At 42.3% G+C, this 16,723-nt stretch overlaps 1 protein-coding gene across 1 annotated transcript in view; it reads left to right on the top strand.

Annotated features, from left to right (window-relative positions):
• The window catches only part of dscama (Down syndrome cell adhesion molecule a), a 69,495-nt gene extending 67,594 nt beyond the window's left edge, over window positions 1–1,901 (top strand). The window contains 3 exon segments of the mRNA XM_034550102.1: window positions 54–251; window positions 419–721; window positions 1,522–1,901. Of these exon segments, the coding sequence (XP_034405993.1) occupies window positions 54–251; window positions 419–721; window positions 1,522–1,901 (881 nt within the window).
• Window positions 1,902–16,723: the final 14,822 nt, after the last annotated feature.

Genomic DNA, 16,723 nt, shown 5'->3' with positions numbered 1-16,723 from the left:
TTGATTGAGTCCCGTCTCTCAGCATAAACACCCTGCACTCTCCTCCCTCTCAGACCCCACCGCCCGCCGCACGGCCAAAGCCGGCCCAGCTGCTCGCAACCGCTACGCCAGCCAGTGGACCCTGAACCGCCCACACCCCCCTGTCTCCTCCCACACTCTCAGCACCGACTGGAGGCTGCCCACCCCCCGGGTGGCGGGCTCCGTTGACAAGGAAAGCGACAGCTACAGCGTCAGCCCATCTCAGGACACAGGTAAGCAGCCTATCAGGACATGTAGCTTTACCAGCGTAACACCACTCATCATCTCTAACAGCCAATCAGTGTCAGCTGTCTGACAACTTTAACAAAGTGACATCCCAACAATTCTGCCACTAACTCTCGACACTAATCCCCCCCACTAACCCCGGCCCCGTGTCCAGACCGAGCGCGGAGCAGCATGGTGTCGACGGAGAGCGCGTCCTCCACCTACGAGGAGCTCGCCAGGGCCTACGAGCACGCCAAGATGGAGGAGCAGCTACGCCACGCCAAGTTCACCATCACCGAATGCTTCATCTCTGACACTTCCTCAGAGCAGATGACGGCGGGCACCAACGACTACACGGACAGCCTGACCTCCAGCACGCCGTCCGAATCGGGCATCTGCCGCTTCACTGCTTCCCCGCCCAAGCCTCAGGACGTCAGCCGGGTCATGAACATGGCCGCACCCAAGGCCCACCGACCGGGTGAGACCACAGACCCGTCTCTGCCCGAACCCCCGGCGGCATGCTAACCTTTAATTTCAACTGGCCTCATTATGACACTAATCCCTAAACTTCAACTTCCTGTCTAATATTGATAACACGTAACAGTGAATCCAGAATAAGTGCTGCAAAATGTATTCAAGTTAAAGATTGTCTCAGTTACACTGGGACAAAGTCTTTCAGAAAGAAACTGGCAAACCATAAAATCGGAAATTCAAACCAAGTTGATTCAAATTGGACATTCCAGAATATTAGTAGATTAATATTTCACACCGTTGACTAAAATATTCATGAGACATCAATTCAAATCTAAGGATAGACCCTGTGGATGCTTTGTTAAGTCAATTTTGACACCTAAATAGAGCTGCTGATGAGCAATCATCTGAGGTTTAGATTTGTGTCCTAGCTATAGTTCTATAATAGTAATATTGTCATAGTGAGTCCACAGTGACGGGATGAAGGCTGAGGGTTAGATCTTCCAGTTAAACTAGATGAGGTCAAGGACACAAGGGGACATCTGTGTGGTCATACTGAATAAACACTTGATTTATTGCTTAGCAAGATGATGACAAAGCTGTATTTTCATCACCTATGAAGGTGAGTAATGAGATGGACTCTTCTGAGGACCAAATTATCTCAGCTCAAGTGGAACGTTAGCTAGCTACAGCTACTTGTTTGTTAACAGCTTTTAGATGCTATTTGGATTCTTATGAAGTTATTAAATACAATACAGGAACGTGTTCTCCTATGCCTAACTCTGATCTGTGTGCGTTGTCCTGCAGGGGGCGAGCTGGTTCACCTTCCTCCGTACCTGCGCATGGACTTCCTGTTAAACCGAGGCATGACCTGCTCTGGTTCATCCAGGGGGACAGCTAGCGGGGAGAGGGCAGCCATGGGCCAGGCCTGCCTGGAGCCCCAGAAGAGTCGCTCGCTGAAGCGGCCCTCGCGCATGGCGCCCCCAACGCCCACAGAGGCCCCTCAGGCCAACAGGGACCCAGTGGCCCAGTGGCAGCCTGGCTCCGCAGCCACACTCCCCCACAGAGAGGGCTCGGAGCTGGCCCAGGCCGCCAAGCTCAGCACCTCCCAGGAGTCCCTGCTGGACTCGCGAGGACATCTCAAACCGAGCAGCAACCCCTACGCAAAGTCCTACACGCTGGTATAGCAGCAGGGGCACCGAGGGCGGGGCTAGAACTCACTCTAACACTGGACTTAACACTCAAGTGCAGTAAACTGACTTTCACCACGCAGTTCTGTATATACGTGCCCCCCCACCCCTCCTCTCTCTCTCTCTCTCTCTCTCTCTCTCTCTGTCTCTCCAAGGGCGGGGTCACTTTTACTAATCTCCTTTTATTTATTTTAGAGCTTTCTTTTATCTCTTGTTTGTATTTCTTTCTTTTTTCTTTTTGTTTCACTTGAGAAAAAATTCACTCATCGGAAACAACTCTAGCCGGAGTTTTGCCAAACTAATTGAGTAACGAGGGAGCGTTATTTATTCTTGATTATTGTTAAATCTTTATAATTAATCAGTGATTATTAATTGTTAGTTGTCAGCTATTAATGATCATTAATTATTGATTACCAAATGATCTATTATCACCATTACTACAATGTTTTCATAAGAACCCGGACATCCTTTTTTTCTGGAGTGGAAGATGACGATTTGGAGTCATTTTTTTCCTATGGAATATCCTTCTGAAACATTGAATGAAACTCGGGAGAAATCTTGGAATGAAAGCAATTGACACCAGTCCAAACTTTCCAGCTGCTCTCAAATTGTTACTTTTTTTGAAGAAAAAAATATCTATTTCCTATGGATGCATGGGGACTGACCAATTAAAAGACAATGAGGATTACGATCGAGGCTGGACAGCCCAGTCGAGCATTTTGTCACACTATGAAATGATCCAATGTGAAGATTTATTATTCTTATTACTATAAATATATATATAAAAAGAGAAATCACTTTTATTTGTGGATATTACAGGGAAGAATTGATTTGGTTAATAAAGTCCTTAGTCATGTTTGCACATATCTCGTTTTAATTAGGAAATGGAGTCTCTGTTGATCTTTCTCTGTGTCCCATTCTCTGATGGTGCAATATGAAAAAAGATATGAAAAGTATATGAAAACTATTGCTCTATACTGTACTGTAATGATGAAAAATAACTATGTTGTGAGTATACTTACAGGGCCGGTCACACTCCAGCTATGTATTCAGGTGTAGTTTGCCACTGCTTGTTTGCCAGGGTGGTGAATGATGTTAGCTAGAATAGGGAGGGTTTAGAGAACTAATGGGTTGCACTTCACAACACCGACTCAAGTGTGTCCAGATAGATCCCCTTACTCTCAGTGCACTAGGTAGAGTCTTCAGGGCTCTCACTCCTCAGTAGATTTACTGTCCCTGCATTGCAGTGACGCTCCTCTACAGGGAAAAAAAAAAGGTTAAAAAAAGAATCGTGAGACAATCCAGCAGAATCCCCCCTTCAAACCAAACCTATAATGTCTATGGGAAATATTGAAAACAAAAAAAAAATGTGGATATACGTAAGAAGCTGTTTTTTGTTTTTTGAGTTCCTGTCTACCCTGGCCCATTTGTTCTTTCTGTTCCTTTGAGTTAGCCTGAAGGGAGAAGAGTTTGATCCAAAATGCTGTGAGGTCATTATGTCAGTTTCTATGATTAGTTTCTATGATTAACTGTCTTCATTATGATTATACATTTTAACGAGAAAAAAAAACAACAAAAAAAGATGTCACTTTTTATTTTTAACATGAGTGTTCACCATGGTGGCACTGGAATAAAGAGAAACTAACACAAACGTTCAAATTTGATTAATAAAATGGCTGTTCCCCAAAGTGTCCTCCACGGGTTTGACATGAGTGACTGATGGTGGTGTGGAGCCGGTCAGGGGCTCAGCTCTCTGGCTGTCTGGTTCGAGGTCCCGGGGGGGAGAACCCGGATCCTCGGCCCTTTAGTTTGATCCCGACAGCAGCGAGTGGGTGGTCCTCTGAGGGTCTGCAGCTTCCCCGCCTGCAGGTGGCGCTGTTCCATTCCCTTTCATCCCAAAGCAGTGTGACGCTTGCCACCCTGTGATGTCACAGCAGCCTGACACATTTAAAGGTCTACAGTGAACGAATAAAACAAACAAGTTATTTTCGGAACATTTAAAGCAGGTTGAGGAAAATGAGAGAATGACGGAGCAAGTTTGGACAACCTGAGAAATCAGTTGCCCCACCGACGAAGCCTCAAAGGACCAGAATGCAATGCAACATGAGACTCGTTAAAGCCATGCGCCCTTCAAGCAGTTGGTCACCAACACTTCTGACGAGCCATCAAACGGCATCCTAACAAAAGTAGACAATCAGGATTAAGTTTATTATAAACTGCTGAGCAGTAAAACCCATCAGGGTCCAAGGGTCCATCTCTCCTTTGATACATTTAAACCCCATGCTTCTACAAACACCAATATCTTCTGAAGATTACTAAATAAGATCATATCATGTTGAGCCGTTGAAGATGTTCCTTTTTAAACTGGTTTATTAACTGATGACTTTACTGAAGCTTCTGCCTGAGCGTCACACGACTGGCCTGCTCGATGACGTCCATGGTCTTACACCAGAAGACGGGAGGATGCATTACTCAGCATCGCCTCTTAAGTCCACAACAAATCCATAAATCAGGTTTGGGTAAAATAAACTGCTGATGAGCTTAAGAAACATGAAGCGGTCGCTGGGGAATTGACGGTGGAAATGATGACGTAATAATAAACTAATAACTGCTCCTTTCCTGAGCAGTGCAGCTGACAGCAGGATCTTGTCCTTTGAAAGAGTTCTTGGGGGTGTTGACAGAGGGACGGGCAGATCTTCTAAATGGGTCTGATGTGGCACTGAGGGACGTACACTATGGTCTGTTCATCTTTCATTGGTTCATGAATGCATATACATCAACAGATCTTATCAAAGAGGACTGGAAAAATGAGATGAGACCAAACATAATGGATGAATTCTTAGTATGTTGGTATATTGTTTGTGCCAGTCTTAGTTTGACCACTCAGAGCCACCGTAAAAATGCAAACGTCATCTAAAATAGATTAGATTAGTATGTCGAGTACAGAGATGCAGGAATTAAAGACAGATTGGGGCAGGTAACATTGGTTTTTTAAATGATGTAGTTCACACTTTTGAAGTACACTTTCTAAAGTGTGTTTGTACTCCAAAGGTTTGAGAATATAAGATTTCATTACATTCATTAAGCTGATGCTTTTATCCAAATCCCTTCCAATAAGTGCATCAAACCATGTGGATCAATCATGCAAATACACCACCACAACTTTAAGTGCACCTTTAGCAATATAGTATGATATTTTATTATATTATTTTGTTGGCCACAGTCCGTTTTTCCTGACACCCAGATAAATAAGTGAAAGTGACGTGACTCAAATCAGAAAAAGAAGAACATACTATAATATGACTTTTTTGTACCTTTTTAGACAAACTATAATGTGACTTTTTTTTAACAAAAAAGCAAAGTATACTATGATATTTCTTCTGATTTATTTTGGCATACTATTTGACATTAGTTAGGATATTTTTAACTATACTACAACATTTTGATAGCAAGACATATGAGCTCCTTAAATAGGCCATAATGTCTCCGGACATCAGAGATTATGACATTCATGGGAAGTAGATGACATTGAATGATAACCTTCCTCTTCTTCCCAGACGTTTTCCTCTGAGGCCACATATCTGTGTGTGTGTGTGTGTGTGTGTGTGTGTGTGTGTGTGTGTGTGTGTGTGTGTGTGTGTGTGTGTGTGTCAACTAACAGATCAAGTAACAACCATACAACAATAATATACTTTTATAGAATGTATATTTACATATTTAAGTGGAGAATTGCATAATTTTCATGAACCTGAAGACGCCTCCATAGCTCCCATAAATGAAATCAATTATGTTGAATGTTCAACTTTCACAAGGAATATACCTTTGGGACAAAACAGTTATTGAGTATCATGATACAAATAAAAGGAGCTGAAGACGACAAACTGGGCGATTCAGCTTCACAGCTCCTTAATATATTTATTGAAGTAGCAGAAGACCTATGTTGTGATATAAGCTTTGGGCCTTAACCCCCAGCACCAACTCAGATTCAGCATTGATTGGTGGGATCAAAATGGCCGGAGTTCTAGGTATGGATGTAGAGCAGAGAGAAGAAGCAGAGAGGATAGGGGAGGAAGGAAAGCACAACAAGAGAGGTGGAGAGGGCAGCTGAGATCACCATGGATGAAGTAGAGGAAAATCTGAATGGTGGGCTAGTGTTAGGGTTAGGAGGGGGAGGGAAGGCAGCGAGAAAATATTTGTTATGATATGGAGGGGATGTGGAAGCTGCTCTACATTTATCAAGAAGAATGTGCCAGTCAGGAAGGGCAAATATCTAATATATAGTTGGAGAAATCGGGACAAATGAGGGGAAAAGACAGATACAAATGGGGACATAAATAATATATTATATATATATACATGATATATCATTATATATATAAAATATATTAAAAAAATATGATATATGTTATATATTGGACCTGGCGGTGTCTGATGCCTGGTGAGCCGGCCTCCCCCGTTGGCCCTGCTGATCGCCCCGCCCCCTCCTCTCTACATCCTTCTGTTTCATGGATTGGAGTTCCATTCATACATTGTCATATTCATGTAATGTGTTTATGTAACTTTGTAAATGCTGTTCATTCTGTACACATGACATCTATTGCATCTGTCCATCCGGGGAGAGGGATCCTCCTTTGTTGCTCTCCTGAAGGTTTCTTCCCTTTTTTCCGTCAAAGGTTATTTTTGGGGAGTTTTTCCTGATCCGATGTGAGGTCCTGGGACAGGGATGTCGTATGTGTACAGATTGTAAAGCCCTCTGAGGCAAATTTGTAATGTGTGATATTGGGCTATACAAAATAAACTGAATTGAACAATTGAATTGAATTGAATATATATACACACATTTATTTTATTTATTTATATTTTTTATATATATATTAATATATATATATATATATATTAATATATATATATATGAGCAGTTTTGCATGTACAAACTGTTAATGATAAAAAAAAAATGAAGGTATCAATAAAGATTTTCAACTTGAACATTTCGTTCATCGAGATCAGATGTGTGATCTAAATGTTCTCTTCGCTGATTTCGTTGCAGCAGTATTTTTACCTGCGTTGACAGGAGTTGTTGTTGTTGTTGTTGTTGTTGTTTGTCTAGCCTCCAGATAGAAAGATGATCCACTGGGCCCTTCTTTTTCTTCTTCTTCTTCTTCTACCAATGTTTTTAGGTGCATACCGCCACCTGCTGTACCGTGTCTATAGAACTGGATCTAGTTCATCATAGTCTGTAAAAGTTCAATTATTTTTTTTTAAAACATAAATGATATCCACTAAACAACCCTGAGTTAATTAAGGACCCTTTTGCCCCTCTTTCCACCCGTCTCTCCATCGGTTTCATGCGTTCTTTGAGTCACCACAGAGCACCACCCGACCTGGTGTTCCTTCTTCCTCCCACTGGACCCCACCAGTCGCTGCCATCGTCTCAGCCATGTAGACCGACAGTGTACCTGCAGGTCACTTTGGGCTTTTGAGTATTCATAAAAACATATATACTGGTTTGCACAGTGTCCTATTTCCATTTCCACCCAATCTGTGTTCAGCTCCATCATCATAAAGTCAACCTTGGCCTGAAGAAGCAGCCATGGGAGAATGTGGACTAGGGGTCTAGGGGACTAAGGGAGAACGTGGACTAGGGGAGTAGGGGAGTAGGGGAGAATGTGGACTAGGGGAGTAGGGGAGAATGTGGACTAGGGGAGTAGGGGAGAATGTGGACTAGGGGAGTAGGGGAGTAGGGGAGTAGGGGAGAATGTGGACTTGGGGACTAAGGGAGAACGTGGACTAGGGGAGTAGGGGAGAATGTGGACTAGGGGAGTAGGGGAGAATGTGGACTAGGGGACTAGTGGAGATGGAGAGTATGGGAGAATGTGGACTAGGGGAGTAGGGGAGAATGTGGACTAGGGGAGTAGGGGAGTAGGGGAGAATGTGGACTAGGGTACTAGGGGAGTAGGGGAGTATGGGATAATGTGGACTAGGGGACTAGGGGAGTAGGGGAGTAGGGGAGAACCTGGACTAGGGGAGTAGGGGAGTAGGGCAGAATGTGGACTAGGGGAGTAGGGGAGAACGTGGACTAGGGGAGAATGTGGACTAGGGGACGAGGGGAGATGGGGAGAACGTGGACTAGGGGAGTAGGGGACTAGGGGACTAGGGGAGTACTACAAAGCCTTGATTGGTGATGCACCATCATATCTTAAGGAGCTTGTAGTACCATATTGCCCCACTAGAGAGCTGCACTCACTAAATGTGGGGCTACTTGTGGTTCCTAGAGTCCTAAAAAGTAGGATGGGAGCCAGAGCCTTCGGTTATCAAGCTCCTCTTTTATGGAACCAGCTTCCACTTTCAGTCCAGGAGGCAGACACAGTCACCTCATTCAAGAATAGACTTAAGACTTTCTTCTGTATAGTTAGGGCTGAATCAGGTTTGCCTTTGCCCCTTGATATGCTGCTATAGGCTTATCGGCTGCTGGGGGATGTTTTAGGATACACTGAGCTCCTCTCTCTCCTTATGGATGAATTTACATCTCTCCATTGCACTTTACTAACTCTGCTTCCTCCCCGGAGTCTTTGTGACTTCACGTCTCATAGGGTCCATTGGACCTGGTGGTGTCTGATGCCTGGTGGGCCGGCCTCCTGCCTTGGCCCTGCTGATGCCCCGATTCATCTTTTAACTTCCATACACACTCAATATGCATACCATTATTTATTCAGTTCACAGTGTGTAGTATTTTCATCCTCATATCCTCTAAGACCAGTAAGCCAGTGCAAGTCTCAAAGCTTTGTTTTGAACTCAATGTCAATGTAAATTCCCTTTATGTACATATACATATATACTTTATAGATATATTCACTTAAAATATAGATCTACCCCATTGTAAAACCTTCCACCTACGCCCATCTTATTCATTTGAATCAGCGGTCCTTCACTCCACATAGCTTATTGGATATCTTTCATTATAAAAGATTTCTCTATTTCGTGACTTACTCCATAGCAGATCTTCCTCTCCTGAATCCATTTTGGTATATGACCTATATTAATCCTCGCCATCAAGGGTTAAGTCTTCATTATCTTTGTGTATTGGCAAAGCTTTTATACATATTAGTATTTTTCTCTCCGACCTCTGACCCTGGGATCTTTTGCCTCTTGTGTTCTTTAACGTTAACTTTTTGTTGTTGCTGCACCTTCTACTGCATATCTTCAACCTGCCTTCTGAGGATGAGGTGACTCGGACAAAGGAACTCCAACAACACGGAACAGTTCTCTTTAGAAACTAGTTATCGATATGTTCCAGTTGTATCATCAGTTTATTTGATAATTTTATTCAATCTTAAAAACTGAAGAATTAGTTCATTGTGAGGAAAAGTTCAGTTCAGTCAAATAATCCAAAATGCATATGAAACCTTTTGTTTGGGTTTAAAAAAAGGGATAAATGGTAATAAAATAATCCAGTCTAATATGATCTACAGCACATATTGTGTATAGCATAATCGACAGTGTCAATTGTTTTTATCTATTTGATATATCTTTACATTATATATTATATTAATATTCTTTTTTTTCATATCGATCAGACACATCATTTCCCATTTCAACAAGTCACCTCCGCTAACCGGAACAATTTGGTTGAAAGTAAATCAACTTGCACTCCTTTACAATGTCTTTATTCATTTATCTTAATGTGTGTGTGCGTGTCTTGCATGCATACGTGTGTGTGTGTGTGTGTGTGTGTGCATGCTTGTACAGGTTCACATGTGAGGCAACTGAACAATGACGTGGTTTAAAATCACGTTGGAACAACAATGGAAACAAGACAAGTGGAATCAATTCACGAGCACAACATCCACCGTGTCTAGACGGCTCAGAGAGGTTCATGTCATCGGATGAGAAGAAGTGATGGAGGGGAGACCTCCGGCGTGCCGGTACAACTTAGACATGGCTGTTTAACAGCATCAGTCATACGGCGTGAAAGCACTGGCAACTGTATGGGATCCTTTTCCCCAGCCGGAGGGAAATGCCATTAACAGACCTCCAGTGGAGATGAAAGATCTTTTGATTAGGACTCTGTCAAAGTGTCAATCACAGCAATGCATGTGGCTTTTTACTCCCCCTGATTTATGGATAATCAGTGTTGGATAAGCGGTCTTATTTGTAAAAAACAGAAACAGCTAAATTATAGTACAAATTTAAATACACACACCCATAATTTGATAATGTATACTTTTTGAATATCATAGTCACTATACGTTTTGTAATTACACACAGACTTTCACAAAGTTACCATTTAGCACCAGACCACCCCACCACCCGCCTTCAGGAACCCCACCCCCACCCTTCCTTTTCAGTTCATGACGGTGCAGTTTGATTGACATGCAAAGACCAGGCCCACATCGAGTGACGACGCTCCGCTCTACGACTTCACATCCTGCTTCTTTTTCTGGAATCTCCTGAACTGCGACTGGATGGCCACGGCGGCCTTCTCCGTCTCCGGGTTGTCCATGTCGATGTCGAAGTCCTGGGGGAGGTTGTTCTTGTTCTTCTCGTCTGTGGAGAAGAGAGCGGGGGGGGGGGGGGGGGGGGGGGGGGGGGGGGGTAGTGAGTGGCCTGATTGTTGTGCGTCCGTAGCTTTCAGGATTCTCAGGGAGTGAGATTCATGAACCTCGTGTTCGTATTCAAACTCCATCCAGCTTTTTTTTCTTCAGAGGGTCGTTTATGCTAACATTCACACCTACGGGCTGTTTGAACTCTTTTCACGTTATCTATGATGACACCATTCTTAGCAGATACATTAACAAGGTGAACATGATAAACATAACCTGCAGAACATCAACATGTTAGCATGTTGACATTAGCATTTAGCCAAAAGCACTGCTAATGTACATCATTTATTTTGTCGTCAATATATTCCCATATCCAAAAATTTTTTTGCATTTTGCATTTGCAGAGGAAGTCTAACAGCTTGGTTTGGCAAATGCCCCCCCACCCCCAGAATTAGTCTGTTCTATATTTAGTCCTTCATTTTGATCCTTGTCAGGGTAAAGCAATTTACTATTATTGAGAAAAAGTGTATTCAAAGAGAGGGTGAACAACAAAAAATGGTTTATTTTCTCTTCAGTTGTATGGTGACCTCATCATATCAGACGTAAGTGTCATTACATTTGTCTGACATTCAATAACAGGACAGAACAGAAGCCCACATGTCAACGAGGGCCATCTGCTCTCCACATACTGAGAGACCATTGTTCTTTAATGACAGGAGACAGACTCCTCCAATCATCCATTTATAAATAGCAGCAGACTTGTAGTCAAACTTATAAATATTCATACACGTACAGTATAACACCATCCCGTATGAAGACGGCAAGACAAGCCTCATTGAAATGGGAGGAAAAATGTTCAATATCACAACAAAACGGCATCATATACGAATACAAATAAGTGCCCAAATAGTAAGTGTACGAATAAGTGTACAGTGAAGACTGAAGACAAGTTTGTGCTAACTGCTGAAACAAACAATAAGCAGATTAAAACAATGGAAACGGTTCCGGTTTATGTAACTTGACAGTGAGTTGTTTACTACAGTTGTCATGCAGGACGTGAGCGCTGAGGCATAAACAGAGAGGCTTTTCCAAATGGCCTACTTACGTTTGGATGAAACCTTTTGTTGACCTTGAGGCCCTTGGATGACACGTGTGGCAATTAAAACAAATTCATATTTTATAATTGCAGAAGCCACACTAACTCTCTCTGTCACACACACACACACACACACACACACACACACAGTCTCTAAAATTACACCTGCTCCACAGCGTCGATGACCTTTACGCCACAGAGGGCACATCACAGTTTCAGTAATGTGTCGTGCTGCTGCATGAATAAATCATATTGCCCCAATGAAGGATGGAAGTATTTCCATAAGAGGTTTACGAAAGGTCACGGTCAAATTGGTTCCTGTGAGACTTAAATCAACCTAAGATTTTATGGACTATGATTGATGACGGCCCGCTCTAAAGAACACTGAGCAACTAAGCCACAAAATGGTGAAGTCAAGCCATGAAAACTGAACCACAAGTTTGACTCCAATATATTAATAAACTATGGAAAAGGTGAGCAATTGTGTCCACAGGAAAAAGGTAAAAAAGGTATTGATTTTTATATCGACATGATACCGGTCATAACATCTATCCAGCTGACATTAAGGAAAAAGCAGCTTTCCATTGAAAATATTCACAATGTCCATTAAATAAAGATGTTTGGGAGAAATGTTTCTGTGCTCTCTTTCTCTTTGTAATGAATTCAAATAAATAAAATATTAGAATTAGTGAATTTGCCGGTAAACACAAGTAACTGAGGGCTAGTGTGAATTTATTTTTGCTAAATCTATGTATGTGTTCAGCATCTATACTGACAAGGGGTCATCATCTCTTTCTTTCTTTTCCCCTTTCTTATATCATTTAGGTCTCTGATGTTTAATATTGTGATAACATGTTGAATAAATATGATATGAATGATGGAGGACATTTTTTTACGAAGCTTTCCAACACTGTTCATTTATTGGAGTGAATTGGAGTTCATACCTTCCTAAACCAAAAAGCAATATAAAGAGAGGGAAAGTGTGGAAATGGGCAAATGTCGAATAAAAGCAACTACTCTTTTAAAAGCTGCCTAAAATCCCTCCTGATCCCTGTTGGGATGTTTCCCTGAGGACTGAGCCTGAGCTGCAGTACACTTCATCATCCCAGAAGTTGGGACAGAAACCATTTCAACACGGGGTCCTAACAGTGTCCTCAGCAGCCCCAGAGAGAGGAGGGCCTCCAGGTGCAGAGGGCTGCTTTATGTGCCGAATGGGGCCATGGAGCCATCCAGCAGGAGCTGCTATGGGCCAGCTGCATCCATTGTGTGAGGAGAAGGTCCACTTCAAGGAGTGGAGGAGATTCCTCCGTGTACCATATGCTGCCGTAGAACCTCATTTTGTGGATGTTGCAGAAAGCACTTAAAAAAAGATATGCAGTATCCTCTTGACCAAGTAACAGGACACAACGTGCTAAATGTATATTCATCATAATATGAGTTGCTTTTAAAGCTAAATTAACAATGCTAATTCTGCAAGCCAGAGAGGAAATGTCCGGCTGATTCACATTCCTCTCACCCGAGCTGAGGTCATGAAAATAAATCCTAATTCCCCAGTCTGAGATTCATTATAGAAACATGTGTTGCAACACAGGCCTTTGCTCTTGCATATTTCAACTTTGCCAGGATGACAGTTATGCACTTAACACCATTTATGAATTTCAAAGTACCGCAAGCCTAGTTTGACCATTTATAAGTCGAGGGCTTTGATTGACATCATTATGCTGACAGTACCCTGGCCCTGTGGTAGAGCCTTTCTATCACCATAACCCATGGTATGCTGTTTCTTATATAAAAAGCATAGCACATAGTAAATTTTGGTATATTTAGACATTAAATGAAAAATGTGTATGATACCATTTGAAGTAATGGAACACATTTGCTTTGCTTTACGCATGGAAGCAGTAGAAGAAGTAGAAGAAGTAGAGGCTGTTCTGGGGTTTGCATAAACTTAAAATGCCAATACAAATTTGGGTTTGAGATTTTAATGTATACATAATTGTGTCATCTGCAAACAAATGAGTTCTACAATCATCAAGGACCCATGGAAGATCATTTATGATTATAACAAATAAAAGTGATTTAAGGATTGTCCCTTACCTTTGAATACTGTCTCCATGTCAACTAATACATGCATTGTAATTTATTTTCAGTGTGATTGATTGTGCTTGTGTGGTTTTATTTATTATTTATATAATACGAGTAAGACATAAAAGTCAAGTCAGACGGACAACACTCCCGTCATGTTACATTCACTTGTTGATAATGGGCAATTTTCTCAATATACTTTGTTATTCAAATCAAATTGCAGTAAGATGAATTGTAGAATTAGAGTATTTCATTTGAGTTCGTGGGGTTTTGTATTTTATTGAGTTCTCATAATAAGAAAAAAGCTTTGTTCTATTACAATATGTAATCTAGAAGCTGCCTATGCATCGTACAATAAATGGTTGAAAACAAAACATTAGTAATATTCTGTATTTCTGTATTGAGCATGATAGTGATAAAATACCTTGGGCAGCAGCTGGTTTGCTGTTTCCAGTAATTGCTCCGGATGCTTGTCTCTGCAAAGAAAACAAAAACAACAACCCTGTGTCAATAGTGGAATACAAATCACTTATTAGATATTGTTCATCTCTATATCGCTCCACAGAATGTTTCTTTGCAGTTAAACATTTATATTCCAAGACATTTCTTGCTCACACTAAACCCCGTCGCAGTCTGTCGGTTTGAGGGGAGCGGGGACCCGATATGTTGATCTATAATCCATGTTTCTGCTGTGGGGCCACGATCACTCTGCAGCTGTCACAGCTCCCGGATGTTCTCCCCTGACCGGCCGGTGCTGCTCTGCAACACGCCGAGATGCACTCGGCTTCCAGAGACACCGCGGTGTGAGTGAGCTGCTGTTTCCAAGTATTCACTTCACATCCGCTGTGTTGTGTGATTTCATTTAGAGAGTTCTGTATTTCACTAATTCATCTAACCAGCAAAGACCATCTCTCCATCTCGCCGTGCTCACAACTGAATGAATTATCCAACGAACTTCCAAAGCAGTTCCTCAAATAAAACCCGACATCTTCCTCCTGTGTTGTTAAGTTCAACTGAAATTCTGAGCTTCCCGCATTTTGAAAGATGTCCTTGACCAGTAATTTATAATATAAAGTATTTAATAAACGAATAAGGATCATAAGCATATATTTCTGTCCCAGCCGGGCGCGCTCACGTGTCGTTGGGTCCACAGGCTATAATAAGGATTTATATGAATAAAAATCTGTTAAAATAGTTAACTGTCTACCGCCTTCACGCGAGAGAGTTCCGAAAGGTTAAGTACAATCCATACACTGAGCATAAAGCTTCTCCATTGGTTAGTATCAGGTATGCATGCATATACCTCAACTACACAGCATGCTATTTGCCTTTCAGTACAAAGAGGCAGACTTCTCTAAGCAATAAAACACAATGCTACTTCCCTTATCTCTTCCCTTTCGGCCCTAAACAGTAAGATGGGCTCCTTCAAAATAAATGCCTATCTTCCGGTCACTTAGGGAGACCACTACTTTGACCACGCCTCCTTGGATCAATACATTCCATTCATATAAGATAAGATAAGAGATAAGATAATCCTTTATTAGTCCCTCAGTGGGGAAATTACAGGATATATATCTGAGTCATCTTTATAGTTATGATAACCATAAAACATAAAACAATCAGCATACAGTTACAATAATACTTATTCAGTGATTATACTTATACAGTAACATACTTATACAGTGACAGTGACTTTTCTCCCATGTTTCCCTAACACATTCTTCATAATTTTCTTCATAATATCCCTTATTGATTATCATATCTTTATTATGTATTAATTTAAAACATGGACTTTCCTATTTACATGTGCAAGTATATATAAAAAACCATTACAACTCTACAGTGTCCCTCATGAGCCACCACCAGAATCCGTGGAGGAGAAACTCGTCGGGCAGCGTTGCCATCTGCTTTTCTGTTGACACGCGGGACTCGGAGAGAGTCGGGACTCCCAGCGCCACGCTGACTCCTCCGCTTGATCGTGCTGTGGTATTCAGCAGGGCGGGAGCGGTGCCACGCAGTGATGGCACCATACATCACCCCTCCGCCCGCCGGGACGCGAGCAAAGCATCCAGGCGTCCGGGAGCAGAGCGACGGGCGCGTTTGAGTAATTGTCTCGACAGATGCGGCGCAATATCGAGAAATGAAGACAGATGCGATGCAAGCTGAGAACAATAACCGGCTGCAACCTTTTGGGAGGCTCGTTGCTTTCCTCTGTCTCCATTTTCATTCTCACATCTAATGCTGTTGTCCCATCCTTTTTAGTTTCTCCTGCTTTAGCCTGTAGCTTCAACTAGCCGTCTCCGATCCGATGGACCATGGCGGTAGGCACCAACAGATATGAGCCCAGCTCTTTTAAGTTCAAATAGTTGGGACTTCTTTTTCCATTTTAGGACACATTTCAGCTGTAAAATAAATGCAGACGTCTTGAGGGGGCTTAAATATCTCTCTGCTCACACCATGGTAATGCGTGTGTGCTATTTGAGTTTGGTGTTGTTGATCAAAGTATCCTGAGAGGGATTCATTTAGTCTCCAACAGTGATGCAAACCTCAAAAGTTATGAATTACAAGCAACAATAACGTGACCATATTCTCATGCAAACATTGAGGGAGTGAATCTATTGCTTCTGTCCATCCGGGGAGAGGGATCCTCCTCTGTTGCTCTCCTGAAGGTTTCTTCCCTTTTTTCCGTCAAAGGTTATTTTTGGGGAGTTTTTCCTGATCCGATGTGAGGTCCTGGGACAGGGATGTTCTATGTGTACAGATTGTAAAGCCCTCTGAGGCAAATTTGTAATTTGTGATATTGGGCTATACAAAATAAACTGAATTGAATTGAATTGAATTGAATCCTCTGCTGCTATTCTTTTCCTCGCAAAACAGTACTTAGATCACCATCATTACCCCCCCGCCCCCAGTCTCTCCTCTTTTCTCTTTCTGCCTGGATACAGTCGAGGCTTACATAACGGCTCCAGTCCTATTGTGCAATGGGATAACTCTCCACACGTTACCACATTCCCCCCCCCCCCACACACACACTTTCCCCTGTTTTTCTGCTCAAGCGCTCCTCTCCGGTGGAGGTTCTCATCGCAGCACATGCTCCG

The sequence above is a fragment of the Cyclopterus lumpus genome, chromosome 14, assembly GCF_009769545.1.
Source record: "Cyclopterus lumpus isolate fCycLum1 chromosome 14, fCycLum1.pri, whole genome shotgun sequence".
NCBI lineage: Eukaryota > Metazoa > Chordata > Actinopteri > Perciformes > Cyclopteridae > Cyclopterus > Cyclopterus lumpus.
The sequence above is the reverse complement of the archived record's forward strand: the minus strand, read 5'-3'. Positions and strand labels throughout refer to the sequence as shown.